Source organism: Oncorhynchus keta, chromosome 28 (assembly GCF_023373465.1).
Source record: "Oncorhynchus keta strain PuntledgeMale-10-30-2019 chromosome 28, Oket_V2, whole genome shotgun sequence".
In the NCBI taxonomy this organism is placed as follows: Eukaryota; Metazoa; Chordata; class Actinopteri; order Salmoniformes; family Salmonidae; genus Oncorhynchus; species Oncorhynchus keta.
The window spans coordinates 42479053-42495102 of NC_068448.1; the positions used below are offsets into that span (position 1 = coordinate 42479053).

At 46.6% G+C, this 16050-nt stretch overlaps 1 protein-coding gene across 3 annotated transcripts in view; it reads left to right on the forward strand.

Moving 5' to 3' along the window:
- LOC118361381 (cadherin-4-like) overlaps positions 1 to 16050 on the forward strand; it is a 351441-nt gene that overhangs the window by 151411 nt on the left and 183980 nt on the right. For 2 of the 3 annotated variants that reach the window (XM_052483099.1, XM_052483098.1), the window contains exon 3: positions 15579 to 15602. The exons of the other annotated variant lie outside the window; for it this stretch is intronic. Coding sequence is in view for 1 of the 2 variants with exons in the window: in XM_052483098.1 (XP_052339058.1) it covers positions 15579 to 15602 (24 nt within the window). In the remaining variant the exon portion in view is untranslated. The remainder of the gene's footprint in view (positions 1 to 15578; positions 15603 to 16050) is intronic. 3 annotated transcript variants of the gene reach the window in all.

Consider the following 16050-nt stretch of genomic DNA (forward strand, 5'->3'; position numbering starts at 1 on the left):
ATCAAAACTATGACGAAAGGTCCCTTTGAATGTAATTATATTTCCAAGCCACTGTAATGCACTTTTGATGCAATCTTCATCAGTGCTCATTGACGATGCATTGAGTAGAATGCTCAGTCGGACATCAGTCCAAAATGGACATTCAAAACAATATTATGACGAAACATGCAACCCATGAATAGTACTGTAATATGGCCTCATATTTGAGTCTGTGTCTCTTTGCCGTGCTCCACCCTCCACACAGATAACAGGCTGAAGGGCATCAGACTGTCTTTGCTCCAATGTCCCACCGTACTGGCTGGAACACATATAGTCACCCATCTGCCTCTGGAGCCATGTGTGTGAGTGAGTGTGTGCATGTGTTTTGAGTGTGTATGCCTGTGTGTGTGTGTGTGTGTGTGTGTGTGTGTGTGTGTGTGTGTGTGTGTGTGTGTGTGTGTGTGTGTGTGTGTGTGTGTGTGTGTGTGTGTGTGTGTGAAGGGGTCAAGCTCCCCCCAGGCAGGGCAGAGTGCCTACGGCCATATGACCTGGCTGCCCAGCCTCTAATATCTGATCAAGGACCATCTGCTGTGGGTGAGAGACACACTCTCTTTCTGCTCCTGTGTCTGTCTGACCTCTCCAAGGAGAGCCCGCTGGGAAATCAGGACACTGTTAGAATAGTTCTGGTCACCATTTGAGGGAAAAATCTGCAGATGGAAATTAGATTACTCCCACAACGCTGCTATTTGTTTATTTATATTGGCTATTTATTTGGGAAGATGCTGTGAACATGCGGCCAATTTATTCTCTCTCTCTCTCTCTCTCTCTCCCTCTCCCTCTCCCTCTCTCTTTCTGTCAGCCTACCCTGGCCAACATGAAATGTGGCATCTCCTCAGATCAAAATCTTCACCTCCCAGAACCAAAGGACTTTAATTGTGTTGAAGCTATTGGAGTTTTTATATAACTATTAAATTTGTCCGGGTCGCTTTTGTTATTTTTTTTATTGCTATCGACCGTGACCAGTGACAGACTGCTATTGATATTGACAGCCTGAGCTGTGGGTGAGAATAGAAAGGTGTTCAGTGTCTGGGCGCATCGCGATGTAATTAGTTTGGAATCCACGCCTAAACGCCACAATTATCGCTGCAGTAAAGTGTGTGTGTGTTCAGCTGACAGAAGGAGTGAGTTACTGTGTGTGTGTGTGTGTGTTTGTGGTTGTATGTTTGTGAGCCATTCTACTATGTTTCACTGTATTAAATCAACATTTTGAAGTACTGTAGTTGCCATATAGTGTAACACTGCTGGCTGAACATAGAACACAACATTTATTCTATGTGTTGGTGGGTGTGTTTAGGTATTTGTACTCCCCACTATGACCCTCCTACACTTTTAGAGAAAAGGGTTCCAAAAGTGTTTTGGGGCTGTCCCCATTGGAAAAACCCTTTTGTTTCCAGGTGTAACCCTTGCGGTTTGCATGTAGAGCATTGGGCCAATAACCGAAAGGTCGCTGGTTCCAATCCCCAAGCTGGCAAGGTGGAAAATCTGATTCAGAGGGGTTGGGTTAAATGAGGAAGACGTGGACATTGATTAAGGCAGCCCCCCCCTGCACCTCTCTGATTCAGAGGGGTTGGGTTAAATGAGGAAGACGTGGATGTTGATTAAGGCAGCCTCCCCTGCACCTCTCTGATTCAGAGGGGTTGGGTTAAATGAGGAAGACGTGGACATTGATTAAGGCAGCCCCCCCTGCACCTCTCTGATGCAGAGGGTTTGGGTTAAATGAGGAAGACGTGGACGTTGATTAAGGCAGCCTCCCCTGCACCTCTCTGATGCAGAGGGTTTGGGTTAAATGAGGAAGACGTGGACGTTGATTAAGGCAGCCCCCCCTGCACCTCTCTGATGCAGAGGGTTTGGGTTAAATGAGGAAGACGTGGACGTTGATTAAGGCAGCCCCCCCTGCACCTCTCTGATTCAGAGGGTTTGGGTTAAATGAGGAAGACGTGGACGTTGATTAAGGCAGCCTCCCCTGCACCTCTCTGATGCAGAGGGGTTGGGTTAAATGAGGAAGACGTGGACATTGATTAAGGCAGCCCCCCCTGCACCTCTCTGATTCAGAGGGGTTGGGTTAAATGAGGAAGACGTGGATGTTGATTAAGGCAGCCCCCCCTGCACCTCTCTGATTCAGAGGGGTTGGGTTAAATGAGGAAGACGTGGATGTTGATTAAGGCAGCCCCCCCTGCACCTCTCTGATTCAGAGGGGTTGGGTTAAATGAGGAAGACGTGGATGTTGATTAAGGCAGCCTCCCCTGCACCTCTCTGATTCAGAGGGGTTGGGTTAAATGAGGAAGACGTGGACGTTGATTAAGGCAGCCTCCCCTGCACCTCTCTGATTCAGAGGGGTTGGGTTAAATGAGGAAGACGTGGACATTGATTAAGGCAGCCTCCCCTACACCTCTCTGATTCAGAGGGTTTGGGTTAAATGAGGAAGACGTGGACGTTGATTAAGGCAGCCCCCCCTGCACCTCTCTGATTCAGAGGGTTTGGGTTAAATGAGGAAGACGTGGACGTTGATTAAGGCAGCCCCCCCCTGCACCTCTCTGATTCAGAGGGTTTGGGTTAAATGAGGAAGACGTGGACGTTGATTAAGGCAGCCCCCCCCTGCACCTCTCTGATTCAGAGGGTTTGGGTTAAATGAGGAAGACGTGGACGTTGATTAAGGCAGCCCCCCCCTGCACCTCTCTGATTCAGAGGGTTTGGGTTAAATGAGGAAGACGTGGATGTTGATTAAGGCAGCCCCCCCTGCACCTCTCTGATTCAGAGGGTTTGGGTTAAATGAGGAAGACGTGGACGTTGATTAAGGCAGCCCCCCCCTGCACCTCTCTGATTCAGAGGGGTTGGGTTAAATGAGGAAGACGTGGACATTGATTAAGGCAGCCCCCCCTACACCTCTCTGATTCAGAGGGGTTGGGTTAAATGAGGAAGACGTGGATGTTGATTAAGGCAGCCTCCCCTGCACCTCTCTGATTCAGAGGGGTTGGGTTAAATGAGGAAGACGTGGATGTTGATTAAGGCAGCCCCCCCTGCACCTCTCTGATTCAGAGGGGTTGGGTTAAATGAGGAAGACGTGGATGTTGATTAAGGCAGCCTCCCCTGCACCTCTCTGATTCAGAGGGGTTGGGTTAAATGAGGAAGACGTGGACATTGATTAAGGCAGCCCCCCCTGCACCTCTCTGATGCAGAGGGTTTGGGTTAAATGAGGAAGACGTGGACGTTGATTAAGGCAGCCTCCCCTGCACCTCTCTGATGCAGAGGGTTTGGGTTAAATGAGGAAGACGTGGACGTTGATTAAGGCAGCCCCCCCTGCACCTCTCTGATGCAGAGGGTTTGGGTTAAATGAGGAAGACGTGGACGTTGATTAAGGCAGCCCCCCCTGCACCTCTCTGATTCAGAGGGTTTGGGTTAAATGAGGAAGACGTGGACGTTGATTAAGGCAGCCTCCCTGCACCTCTCTGATGCAGAGGGGTTGGGTTAAATGAGGAAGACGTGGACATTGATTAAGGCAGCCCCCTGCACCTCTCTGATTCAGAGGGGTTGGGTTAAATGAGGAAGACGTGGATGTTGATTAAGGCAGCCCCCTGCACCTCTCTGATTCAGAGGGTTGGGTTAAATGAGGAAGACGTGGATGTTGATTAAGGCAGCCCCCTGCACCTCTCTGATTCAGAGGGGTTGGGTTAAATGAGGAAGACGTGGATGTTGATTAAGGCAGCCTCCCTGCACCTCTCTGATTCAGAGGGGTTGGGTTAAATGAGGAAGACGTGGACGTTGATTAAGGCAGCCTCCCTGCACCTCTCTGATTCAGAGGGGTTGGGTTAAATGAGGAAGACGTGGACATTGATTAAGGCAGCCTCCCTACACCTCTCTGATTCAGAGGGTTTGGGTTAAATGAGGAAGACGTGGACGTTGATTAAGGCAGCCCCCCCCTGCACCTCTCTGATTCAGAGGGTTTGGGTTAAATGAGGAAGACGTGGACGTTGATTAAGGCAGCCCCCCCCTGCACCTCTCTGATTCAGAGGGTTTGGGTTAAATGAGGAAGACGTGGACGTTGATTAAGGCAGCCCCCCCCTGCACCTCTCTGATTCAGAGGGTTTGGGTTAAATGAGGAAGACGTGGACGTTGATTAAGGCAGCCCCCCCCTGCACCTCTCTGATTCAGAGGGTTTGGGTTAAATGAGGAAGACGTGGATGTTGATTAAGGCAGCCCCCCCTGCACCTCTCTGATTCAGAGGGTTTGGGTTAAATGAGGAAGACGTGGACGTTGATTAAGGCAGCCCCCCCCTGCACCTCTCTGATTCAGAGGGGTTGGGTTAAATGAGGAAGACGTGGACATTGATTAAGGCAGCCCCCCCTACACCTCTCTGATTCAGAGGGGTTGGGTTAAATGCGGGAAGACACATTTCGGTTGAACCCTTTCATTTTCTCCTCTGGGGACAGCTGAAAACCATTGTCTGTTGTGTGACTAAGCTCCCCAGATTTCCAAATGCCGTCTCTGCTCTCTCAAGAGGGCCCGTTGCCACCTGTGAGAACCGAACAGTTGCCTAGCGAGCAATACACAGGGGTTAGTTAGCGCTGCAGCACTTTGTGTTTTCATTCCTCCATTGCAGTCGTAATTAATCCAGTCGAAACCCGTAGAGCTAGCAAAATAAATGTTTTCAATTTTCATTAATAGACAAGTCATTAGTACATAATGAGAGAGAGAGAGAGAGAGCGCTGCTCTCTCTCCTCTCTACCTGGTGCTGAGCCTTATATAGAGTGAAGCGCAGGATACACAGCCCCCGAACTCACTGCTAATTACTACGCTGCTACGCTCTCTACCTTCCTGTTCTCTTCCTTTCTTTAAAAGAGGGAAGGTATGGGCTTTAATAGCATTTTGATTTACTAACACTGTCATTGTATGCCAGTGTTTTAGGGGGATAGAGAAAGAGAGGGGGAAAAAACTCATGTGATACGGAAAAAAAGACATCTGTTACTTACCGCTTGCTAAATGATTATTATTATGCTTAGTGGCAAATTGTGTTGTTCCTTTAGCCTTTCCAAGGGAGTCCGAGTCGGGGATACTTTTTTATTTGCTACATGAGCACTAATGCTTTGTTAGACAATAGAGGGGCAAGTACAGCCTGACACCCATGTTCACCTCACTCTCAGACGCACCAGACTACCTCTGTTCTCTGTGTGTGCTTTCAAAGAGCACTGCGAGTACAGTGCAAATAGCGTCCACTTCTCTCGACACACTCCCGTTCAGCAAAGACCGAGGGGGAAATAATGAATGTGCACGCTGCTGAAGTAGTGTCAACTCTGTGGCGGTGAACTCTCCTCGGCGCTGTAATCCAGAGCTTCCTGTAAAAAGGTGACGTCTTCCTGTTTGCGTGGTCCGCCTGCAGCCTGCTCTCCGTCAGTAGAGAATAACAGCAGCGCTGACCTTTCTCTCAGCAGACGGGGAGGGGAGGGGGGCAACATGCATCATGCGGGATCATGACCCAACATCAGCAGCCTCTCCCTCTTGTCTTAACAAGCCCGCTAGCTACCGCTGCTAACTCACCCAGAGACAAGACGTTTGTTAAAATAACTACAAGACATGGAGAAGAGGGAGACAGAGTGAGACTGCAAGTGTTCCCGTGTTTACGATCTTAAGGAGCACACTGCCTCAGGAAACTCATTGGCATGGAGTAGAAACCTGTCTTGCATGTATATACCTGAGCTGGTGAAAAACGAAAGGCGTAGAGGACGCAAAAGGCTCAGAAGACGACAACATACCATACCACTACCCAATAGCTAGGACACTTGCCGGAAACTCTGTTGATAGAATCCTCCCACCATAGTGACTTGACACACCCAGCCAGTGGTCTTGCAACTCCAGAGACTCGCTACAAACACACAAGACACTGTTTCACCTTTTATAAAGCATAGGTGTATTTAGCATCCCGAGATCTTGCTAATAGAGCGATAAGGAACTGGAGTGACGCGGCGGAGCTTCCCCCCCCAAGGGAAACTTGGCTGAACAAGCCTACTACGACTCTGTAGGGTCTTATAGGACCAGCCTATGGGACTACATCACGGACATGAGCAGCCACGACACCAGCTCAATTGGACTCATTAACTTCCAGGTCAGAGGTCAAGTGTGACCGGGGGCCACCATCTGTCAATGTGTGGGTTTTATAACTGGGAGTGATGTGGTGTCAGCATGGCCAGGTTCACTCAGGTGGAATGGGGGGTGATTTAGTAAGGGCAAGCCACAGTAGAGGAATTTATCCTAATTACATTAAAGCTTCAATATATCACTGTAGTGCTTCATCATCTGAGGACAGCTGCGTTTGTTTATGTCTGCAGTCCTGTACATGCCTCTGACACACACACACACACACACACACACACACACACACACACACACACACACACACACACACACACACACACACACACACACACACACACACACACACACACACACACACACGTTCATCTTGGCCGATATGGTTTTCATTTGTCTTGATGAAGTGGTGATTAGCTATGAGGATTCTTCAGTTCAGGAGGGGTATAAAAATCGAACCCAATTTCTGGCTTTAATTAAAGCTATTCCCAGGACAGCGTCTTAGAAGGCCACAACTTAAAGAGGTCAATGGGAGACAGTTTTCCAATGCACTCTAATTCACTCACACTGTCTGTGATGTATAAGCAGTCCAGGCGGACCCCCTCAGTAGCAACATGGCTCGCAACATACCATCTTTCAAAAGCAACACACTACCAGCCCTTTTCAATCGTCACGCGTCCACGGTTTAGTCTGGTTACAACATGTCATAACGAACAGAAGGAACTGGTGGGATGCTTCAGAAGACAAAGGTAGGTTTGGATCCATCTCAAGTTTACCTGCTTCAGATGGATGCATCTACTGTACATTGACCACGCACTATCCTCTGGACAGAAAAGGAAAGCAAGGAATATGAATTGAGGGAAGAACAGAGAGGGCAGAAGAGAGTGAAGGAGATTCACACCCAGAGCTGTAAAAAAGCAATTTTGAGGCTTATGTCCCCTTAAAATGGTTGTCTGCTGTCACTATCATTATCAAAGAGAGAAAGACCTTTTCACTTCTGGTCAGTACTTTACACGCCTCCAGCAACTCCTGAAATCACAACAACCCAGCTCTTCAAAACTGCTGACTATTATAAGGCCTGGGAGAGATGAGTTCTCAGGGATGTGGCTGAAGTCTTTTTTTTTTACTTAAAAAAAAATCTCTGCTGCAAATTGATACATTTCCAGCTACGGCTCCTTATTGCATTCCAGGCAGAGAAAGGGGATGTTTCTCTTGAAAGGTTTAAAAAAAAAAAAAATTATAATAATAATATTCAGACCTCATGGTTTTGGTCTGAGTTTTGGAACGATTTAGAAAATCTATATATTTTTAGGACGTTTCCCTCTTTCCACGAGGCCACTTTTACTACACTCGAGTCTGATCTTGCGTTCATGAACAATAGCCATTTGAACAGTAGACTTGAGTAGCCTTCTACCGGGCAGAAAGGCAAGCGGATATATAGGTCAGGACTGAGGAGTAATCCTGGTTGACAATGAATATTACTATTTTTTTCCCCTCTTCTTTCTCTGTTGTTGTTCATCGTAACAAGCCCATTAAAATGCATCGATTTTTTTTTTTTTGGGGGGGTGGGGGGATAAATGCCTCGAAATCCCTTGATCCGAATGGCTGATCAGTGTTGCAAATGTCAACACGCGTGTTCCAGCCAATGCCTGATTAGCTTTTTAGGTCAGTCACTTTGTTTGACCACTGTCCTGTGTCTTATCATTGTAGTATTACACACAATAACAACAACAAGAAACAATAGTATTGAACCTTCACAATATTTATCTGTCTCTCTCTCCCCGTCCTGCTGAGAGAAAGGCGCACAAAGACAAAACAGAGAAAGAAAAAGAGGTTGAGAGTTACAAGCTAGCTGCGTGTGTTTGTCATGTCGCAAGTGTGTGTCCACCACTACCATATGCATGCAGTCTGTCCCTCCTTTACAGGCAGGTTATTGGGCATTTCAGGGCTGGCGTTAGCTGTTCTTGCATAAGCCTGCGACTGAGTGGGATGACTGGGATCACTGTATTGACGAATACATAATACCCAACCCGCAGGAGTGTAGTGCTGGGCGTGCAGCCGCATCAAAACGCCACACACATATTCACTGGATATTAGCCTCCAAATCCATCTAAGCCACCAGCGACCAGGCAGAAAACCAGCCAATCGATGGTCTGAGGGGGAAAAAGAGCTTTACCTTCCAAACAGCCCAATATTTATCTGAACACGGGAAGCCATCACGGGGCTTTTTCATGCCACGTATTGACGCGTGTTAAGACGGAAAAGCGTTTACTGTTTGTCATCAGATAATTTTCAGCTGCTGCTGGGGAAGATCACTATCATTACGGGGAAGATCACTATCATTACGGGGAAGATCACTATCATTACGGGGAAGATCACTATCATTACGGGGAAGATCACTATCATTACGGGGAAGATCACTATCATTACAGCAGTATTGCTTCCTTCTTTCCCCATCTTGGTTATCCTGGCTGTCAAAGTAGCATTTAGTTCACAATGATAAAAACACACACATTTCAAGTTTCAAGTACAGTGAAATGCCTTTGTTGCAAACTCAAAACTCGACCATGCAATAATCAATAGCAATGTATTACAACAACAACAAAACTGAAATAAGAATATGAAATAAGAATATGAAATAAGGAAGTAAGCATACAATATACTGTAAATGCTTATTATTATTATTATTTTTTAAGTCTTTCAATACCATATTAACAGGGATACAGGAGTGATGGAGGTAGATATGTATAGGGGTAAGGGGACTAGGCAACAGGATATACGATAAACAGAGTAGCAACAGCTTGTTTGTGTGTGCTTGGTTGGAGTCTTTGGCGATTTTCCAGGCCTTTTCACACCGCCTGTTTAAAAATAAAATAATATTTAACCTTTGTTTAACTAGGTAAGTCAGTTATGAACAAATTCTCATTTACAATGACGGCCTAGGAACAGTGGGTATAGAGGTCCTGGGTGGCAGGGAGCTCGGTCCCGGTGATGTAGTGACGGGGCTGTCCGCACAACCCTCTGTAGCACCATGCGATGGAGGGCGGTGCTGTTGCCATACCAAGCAGTGATGCAGCCAGTCAATATGCTCTCAATAGTGCAGCTGTAGAAACTTTTCAGGATTTGAGGGCCCATGCCCAAACCTTTTTCAACCTCCTTGAGGGGGAAGAGACACTATCGCGCATTCTTCATGACTGTGCGTGTGTGCTAGGACCGTTTTGAAGTCTTCAGTGATTTGGATACCGAGGAACTTGAAGCTGTCCACCTCCTCCACTGCCATTGAAACAATAGCAAGGCGTTCTCTTCGCCTCTGTTTCTGTCAAAAAAAATCGGAGGGGTAGGGGCTGGAGAAATGTAACCACTCTTAAATTCATAGACAGAGCTATGGATGCAAGGATCGCCTATTCAAGATATGAGCATCATAGTTTTAACCAGGTTTTGAGGATGTGTACTGTAGTGTTTGTTGACGTTGGCTTTGTTTACAAACAACTGTGTGTGACTGTTGAACTAAGCTCACGAGGCAAGTTCTATTCTTCAAGGATCAATGGGTACATATCATGAATTCAGAAGTCCAAAAATGGATGAAGCAACTTTAAAGTAAATATTCACAATGATAAAAACACACCTGTTTTTTACATGTGGGATGAGTAATTCACTCTCCATATCGCGTACATGTGTGTAGAGGACAGACTGCTGTTCTGCCGTCTCACTGTTTGAGGGCTTTAAACTGCATATCACTTCTTCCACATGATCGCATGAGTACTTTCCAGAAGTGGAGCGTCAAATAGTGGTTATGCATTATAGATAGTGAATCGAGGGACGATCGGGTTGAGATACCAACAGAGTCCACATTGTGTTTCTGTTTTCATTAATATGATAGAGTTACATTCATATTTTAGAAGATATTTTCTTCTTGGATATAGACGTCTCTCTCTCTCTCTTTCTGAGTGGTTAAGGTCACTCTCTTTCAATGAGGGATTGCTTCAAGAGGGCCACCATTGTTCCTGTTCCCAAGAAAGCTAAGGTAACTGAGCTAAACGACTACCGCCCCGTAGCACTCACTTCCGTCATCATGAAGTGCTTTGAGAGACTAGTCAAGGACCATATCACCTCCACCCTACCTGACACCCTAGACCCACTCCAATTTGCTTACCGCCCAAATAGGTCCACAGACGATGCAATCTCAACCACACTGCACACTGCCCTAACCCACCTGGACAAGAGGAATACAGCTCGGCATTCAACACCATAGTACCCTCCAAGCTCGTCATCAAGCTCGAGACCCTGGGTCTCGACCCCGCCCTGTGCAACTGGGTACTGGACTTCCTGACGGGCCGCCCCCCAGGTGGTGAGGGTAGGCAACAACATCTCCTCCCCGCTGATCCTCATCACGGGGGCCCCACAAGGGTGCGTTCTGAGCCCTCTCCCGTACTCCCTGTTCACCCACGACTGCGTGGCCACGCACGCCTCCAACTCAATCATCAAGTTTGCGGACGACACAACAGTGGTAGGCTTGATTACCAACAACGACGAGACGGCCTACAGGGAGGAGGTGAGGGCCCTCGGAGTGTGGTGTCAGGAAAATAACCTCACACTCAACGTCAACAAAACTAAGGAGATGATTGTGGACTTCAGGAAACAGCAGAGGGAACACCCCCCTATCCGCATCGATGGAACAGTAGTGGAGAGGGTAGCAAGTTTTAAGTTCCTCGGCATACACATCACAGACAAACTGAATTGGTCCACTCACACTGACAGCGTCGTGAAGAAGGCGCAGCAGCGCCTCTTCAACCTCAGGAGGCTGAAGAAATTCGGCTTGTCACCAAAAGCACTCACAAACTTCTACAGATGCACAATCGAGAGCATCCTGGCGGGCTGTATGGTACGGCAACTGCTCCGCCCTCAACCGTAAGGCTCTCCAGAGGGTAGTGAGGTCTGCACAACGCATCACCGGGGGCAAACTACCTGCCCTCCAGGACACCTACACCACCCGATGTTAAAGGAAGGCCATAAAGATCATCAAGGACATCAACCACCCGAGCCACTGCCTGTTCACCCCGCTATCATCCAGAAGGCGAGGTCAGTACAGGTGCATCAAAGCTGGGACCGAGAGACTGAAAAACAGCTTCTATCTCAAGGCCATCAGACTGTTAAACAGCCACCACTAACATTGAGTGGCTGCTGCCAACACACTGTCATTGACACTGACCCAACTCCAGCCACTTTAATAATGGGAATTGATGGGAAATGATGTAAATATATCACTAGCCACTTTAAACAATGCTACCTTATATAATGTTACTTACCCTACATTATTCATCTCATATGCATACGTATATACTGTACTCTATATCATCGACTGCATCCTTATGTAATACATGTATCACTGGCCACTTTAACTATGCCACTTTGTTTACTTTGTCTACATACTCATCTCATATGTATATACTGTACTCGATACCATCTACTGTATGCTGCTCTGTACCATCACTCATTCATATATCCTTATGTACATATTCTTTATCCCCTTACACTGTGTATAAGACAGTAGTTTTGGAATTGTTAGTTAGATTACTTGTTGGTTATCACTGCATTGTCACAAGCATTTCGCTACACTCGCATTAACATCTGCTAACCATGTGTATGTGACAAATAACATTTGATTTGATTTGATTTGAGAGATATAACCATTTTCAAGTTGTATTAGTCGTACAGTGGGGCAAAAAAAGTATTTAGTCAGCCACTAATTGTGCAAGTTCTCCCACTTAAAAAGATGAGAGAGGCCTGTAATTTTCATCATAGGTACACATCAACTATGACAGACAAAATGAGGGGAAAATCACATTGTAGGATTTTTAATGAATTTATTTGCAAATGATGGTGGAAAATAAGTATTGTCACCTACAAACAAGCAAGATTTCTGTCTCTCACAGACCTGTAACTTCTTCTTTAAGAGGCTCCTCTGTCCTCCACTCGTTACCTGTATTAATGGCACCTGTTTGAACTTGTTATCAGTATAAAAGATACCTGTCCACAACCTCAAGCAGTCACACTCCAAACTCCACTATTGCCAAGACCAAAGAGCTGTCAAAGGACACCAGAAACGAAATTGTAGACCTGCACCAGGCTGGGAAGACTGAATCTGCAATGGGTAAGCAGCTTGGTTTGAAGAAATCAACTGTGGGAGCAATTATTAGGAAATGGAAGACATACAAGACCACTGATAATCTCCCTCGATTTGGGGCTCCACGCAAGATCTCACCCCGTGGGGTCAAAATGATCACAAGAACGGTGAGCAAAAATCCCAGAACCACACGGGGGGACCTAGTGAATGACCTGCAGAGAGCTGGGACCAAAGTAACAAAGCCTACCATCAGTAACACACTACGCCGCCAGGGTCTCAAATCCTGCAGTGCCAGACGTGTCCCCCTGCTTAAGCCAGTACATGTCCAGGCCCGTCTGAAGTTTGCTAGAGAGCATTTGGATGAAGATTGGGAGAATGTCATATGGTCAGATGAAACCAAAATATAATTTTTTTGAAAAACTCAATTGCTGAGTTGCATCCAAAGAACACCATACCTACTGTGAAGAATGGGGGTGGAAACAACATGCTTTGGGGCTGTTTTTCTGCAAAGGGACCAGGACGACTGATCCGTGTAAAGGAAAGGATGAATGGGGCAATGTATCGTGAGATTTTGAGTGAAAACCTCCTTCCATCAGCAATGGCATTGAAGATGAAACGTGGCTTGGTCTTTTAGCATGACAATGATCCCAAAGACACCGCCCGGGCAACGAAGGAGTGGCTTCGTAAGAAGCAATTCAAGGTCCTGGAGTGGCCTAGCCAGTCTCCAGATCTCAACCCCATAGAAAATCTTTGGAGGGAGTTGAAAGTCCGTGTTGCCCAGCAACAGCCCCAAAACATCACTGCTCTAGAGGAGATCTGCATGCAGGAATGGGCCAAAATACCCGCAACAGTGTGTGAAAACCTCGTGAAGACTTACAGAAAACATTTGACCTCTGTCATTGCCAACAAGGGTATATAACAAAGTATTGAGATAAACTTTTGTTATTGACCAAATACTTATTTTCCACCATAATTTTCTAATAAATAAATTACAAATCCTACAATGTGATTTTCTGGATTATTTTGTGGGAGAACTTGCACAATTGGTGGCTGACTAAATACTTTTTTGCCCCACTGTATATGCAGGATACACAAGGTATACACTGTCCAACTAAATGCTTACTTGCAGGTTCCTTCTCAAAGATGCAACAATGAGTGAGTGAGTGAGTGAGTGAGTGAGTGAGTGAGTGAGTGAGTGAGTGAGTGAGTGAGTGAGTGAGTGAGTGAGTGAGTGAGTGCGTGGGTGCTAAGGTGCAGAGAGTCAGTGCAGGTGGTCAGTCCAGTTCAAGTGTTTCAGCAGTCTGATGTCTTGCAGATAGAAACTGTCTCTGAGCCTGTTGATATCAGACCTTATGTTCCGATACCGTCTGTTCGGCGGTAATTAAGTGAACAGCTCGTGGGTGTGTGGGGTTCTTGATGCTGCGGTACTTCCTCAGGCAGTGTTCAAGTCAAGGTCCTGAATGGCAGTTGTGGGAAAAAGAGATCATTTACAAACGAAGCATGTGTTTAGTGAGTCCGCAAGATCAGAAGTAATAGAGATGACCATGGATGTTCTCTCGATAAGTGTGTGAATTGTGTGAAATGTAACGAGTACTTTTGGGTGTAAGGGAAAATTTATGGAGTAAAAAGTACATAATTTACTTTAGGAATGTAGTGAAGGAGAAGTTGTCAAAAATGTAAATAGTAAAATACAAATAACGACGTATGTATTCCTTTAAAGTATTTTTTACTTAAGTTCTTTACACCACTGCTGAATGGGTGGGAACATGGACTCAGTGATGTACTGGGCCGTCTTCACCACCCGCTGGAGGGCCTTGTGGTTGTGGACGGAGCACCACCCGTAACAGGCCATGATGCAACCGGTCAAGACGCTCTCGACAGTGCGGCGGTAGTTTTTCGGAGCCACATTTCTCTAGCCGCCTTTTAAGAAGTAAAAGGCGCTGTTTCGCCCCTGTTGACACGAGTGGTGATGTAGTGGGGCCCCGTGTCAAGTCCTACAGTGAACAAGATTCAGCCTTTGTTTTTCACCGTTTATCTGTAGACCGTTTTAAATCCACAGCACTCATGGCTGCACGGTTTGTCCAATGGCGACGGTAGAGTTGGCATGATGGAATGTGGCATGGCACCAGAACATGCCAACACCAACTGTACCAGTTAGAAGAAGGTAGTTTGTGTCCAGGTAGGGCCATCTCACTGCTGTGAAGCTACCCGTAACAGACAGTCAGACGAGTGTAATAACCAGCGGGGGAATATTGGCCCAAATCCCCCAGAACACCTCGCCAAACAAAAAGCAGCTAAAGCCTTAAAACCCTATGCCCAATCGCACGCCGCGCTGCTTTGATCGATGCCAAACGCAACAATGGAGGCCATCTTTATTCTGGCAATTAGGCAAAGCAGTAGATTATATCTCCCCTTTAGCCCAACCCGACGCAAATCCACCCCGGATTCAATTATTACAGGCTTCCCCTGTCTGCGGCCGTTTGGGCTTCTTGGGCGTCCGGCCAGTACACAAATGTGATCAAGGATTTGGACCACTGAGCGCAACAGAAACACATTTTTTTTAACACTTTTATTTAATTTCGCAGTCCTCCCGACTTGAGAAGTCTATCACATAAAAATGAAACCTTGGGAGCTTACAAACAGACTTGTGGTAAATATTTTATGCGAACCATAAGCAAGATATACTATTTTCACTCCTACTCTTCCCTCTGTTGTTGTGGCACTTTGGAACCGTCCATTAAGAAGAGAGAGCCCCTACAACCCCCCAAAAAAAAAAAATAATATTATTCCCCACCTTATTGGTCCGAAGTGCCTCCTTCCTAGGCCCAGGGATAAATCCTGACATGTTTTCAGATTGTGCAGTCTCTCAAGGAGCTGAGATGTCATTGCCCTACTTATGAGAAATCTCCACTCACAGTAACTTGTATAATGCATCGCAGTTGACTGGGAATTTCAGGCATCCTCTGCTCTTCACTCTCAAGGCCTCTCATTTTATTTAGCCCAGTGTCTTCCTCTCTCGTTCGCTCTCTCTACCTCCCTCTCCTCTTTACCTTTCTCCCTCCCTCCTTCGCTCACCTCCCTCCACAAGATCGTTCAAAGGCAACAGTAGTGGTTGAGTGTGTGTGTGTGCGTGTTGAAGTGGAGTGCATGTGCTGTTAGAGGGCTGAGATGAGAGACCCCCTTTTGGTTTCCCCATCTGGGCCACGACATTGTTCCCCCTCCCAACCAATCACCGACTGCCGCTGTCATCTCCGCCATTTGATGTGTCTCAGAGACAACAGCCTGTCGACTCCTAACACTCCCCTCTTTTTTTCTCCCTCCCTTTCATCTGCAGATACCACCGTGTCATCGCGGAAAGGTAAGGCAACACTCAATCAGTCACCTGTGTTTCCTCCGCTGTTTGAGATGTGTGTTGTGTGTGTGTGTGTGTGTGTGTATGTAGCAGCAGCTGTGTGTGTGTTCTCAAGTACTGTTTATCAACACTTATGCCCTGATGTGTTAGCGATGCGGAGTCAAGGTTACTGTTCTGTGCAATAGCGTTATCCCTGGATAGCATGGTCCCCACACACCCACACATATAGCCAATAGCGTTATCCCTGGATAGCATGGTCCCCACACATATAGCCAATAGCGTTATCCCTGGATAGCATGGTCCCCACACACCCACACATATAGCCAATAGCGTTATCCCTGGATAGCATCCCCACACATATAGCCAATAGCGTTATCCCTGGATAGCATGGTCCCCACACACCCGCACATATAGCCAATAGCGTTATCCCTGGATAGCATGGTCCCCACACACC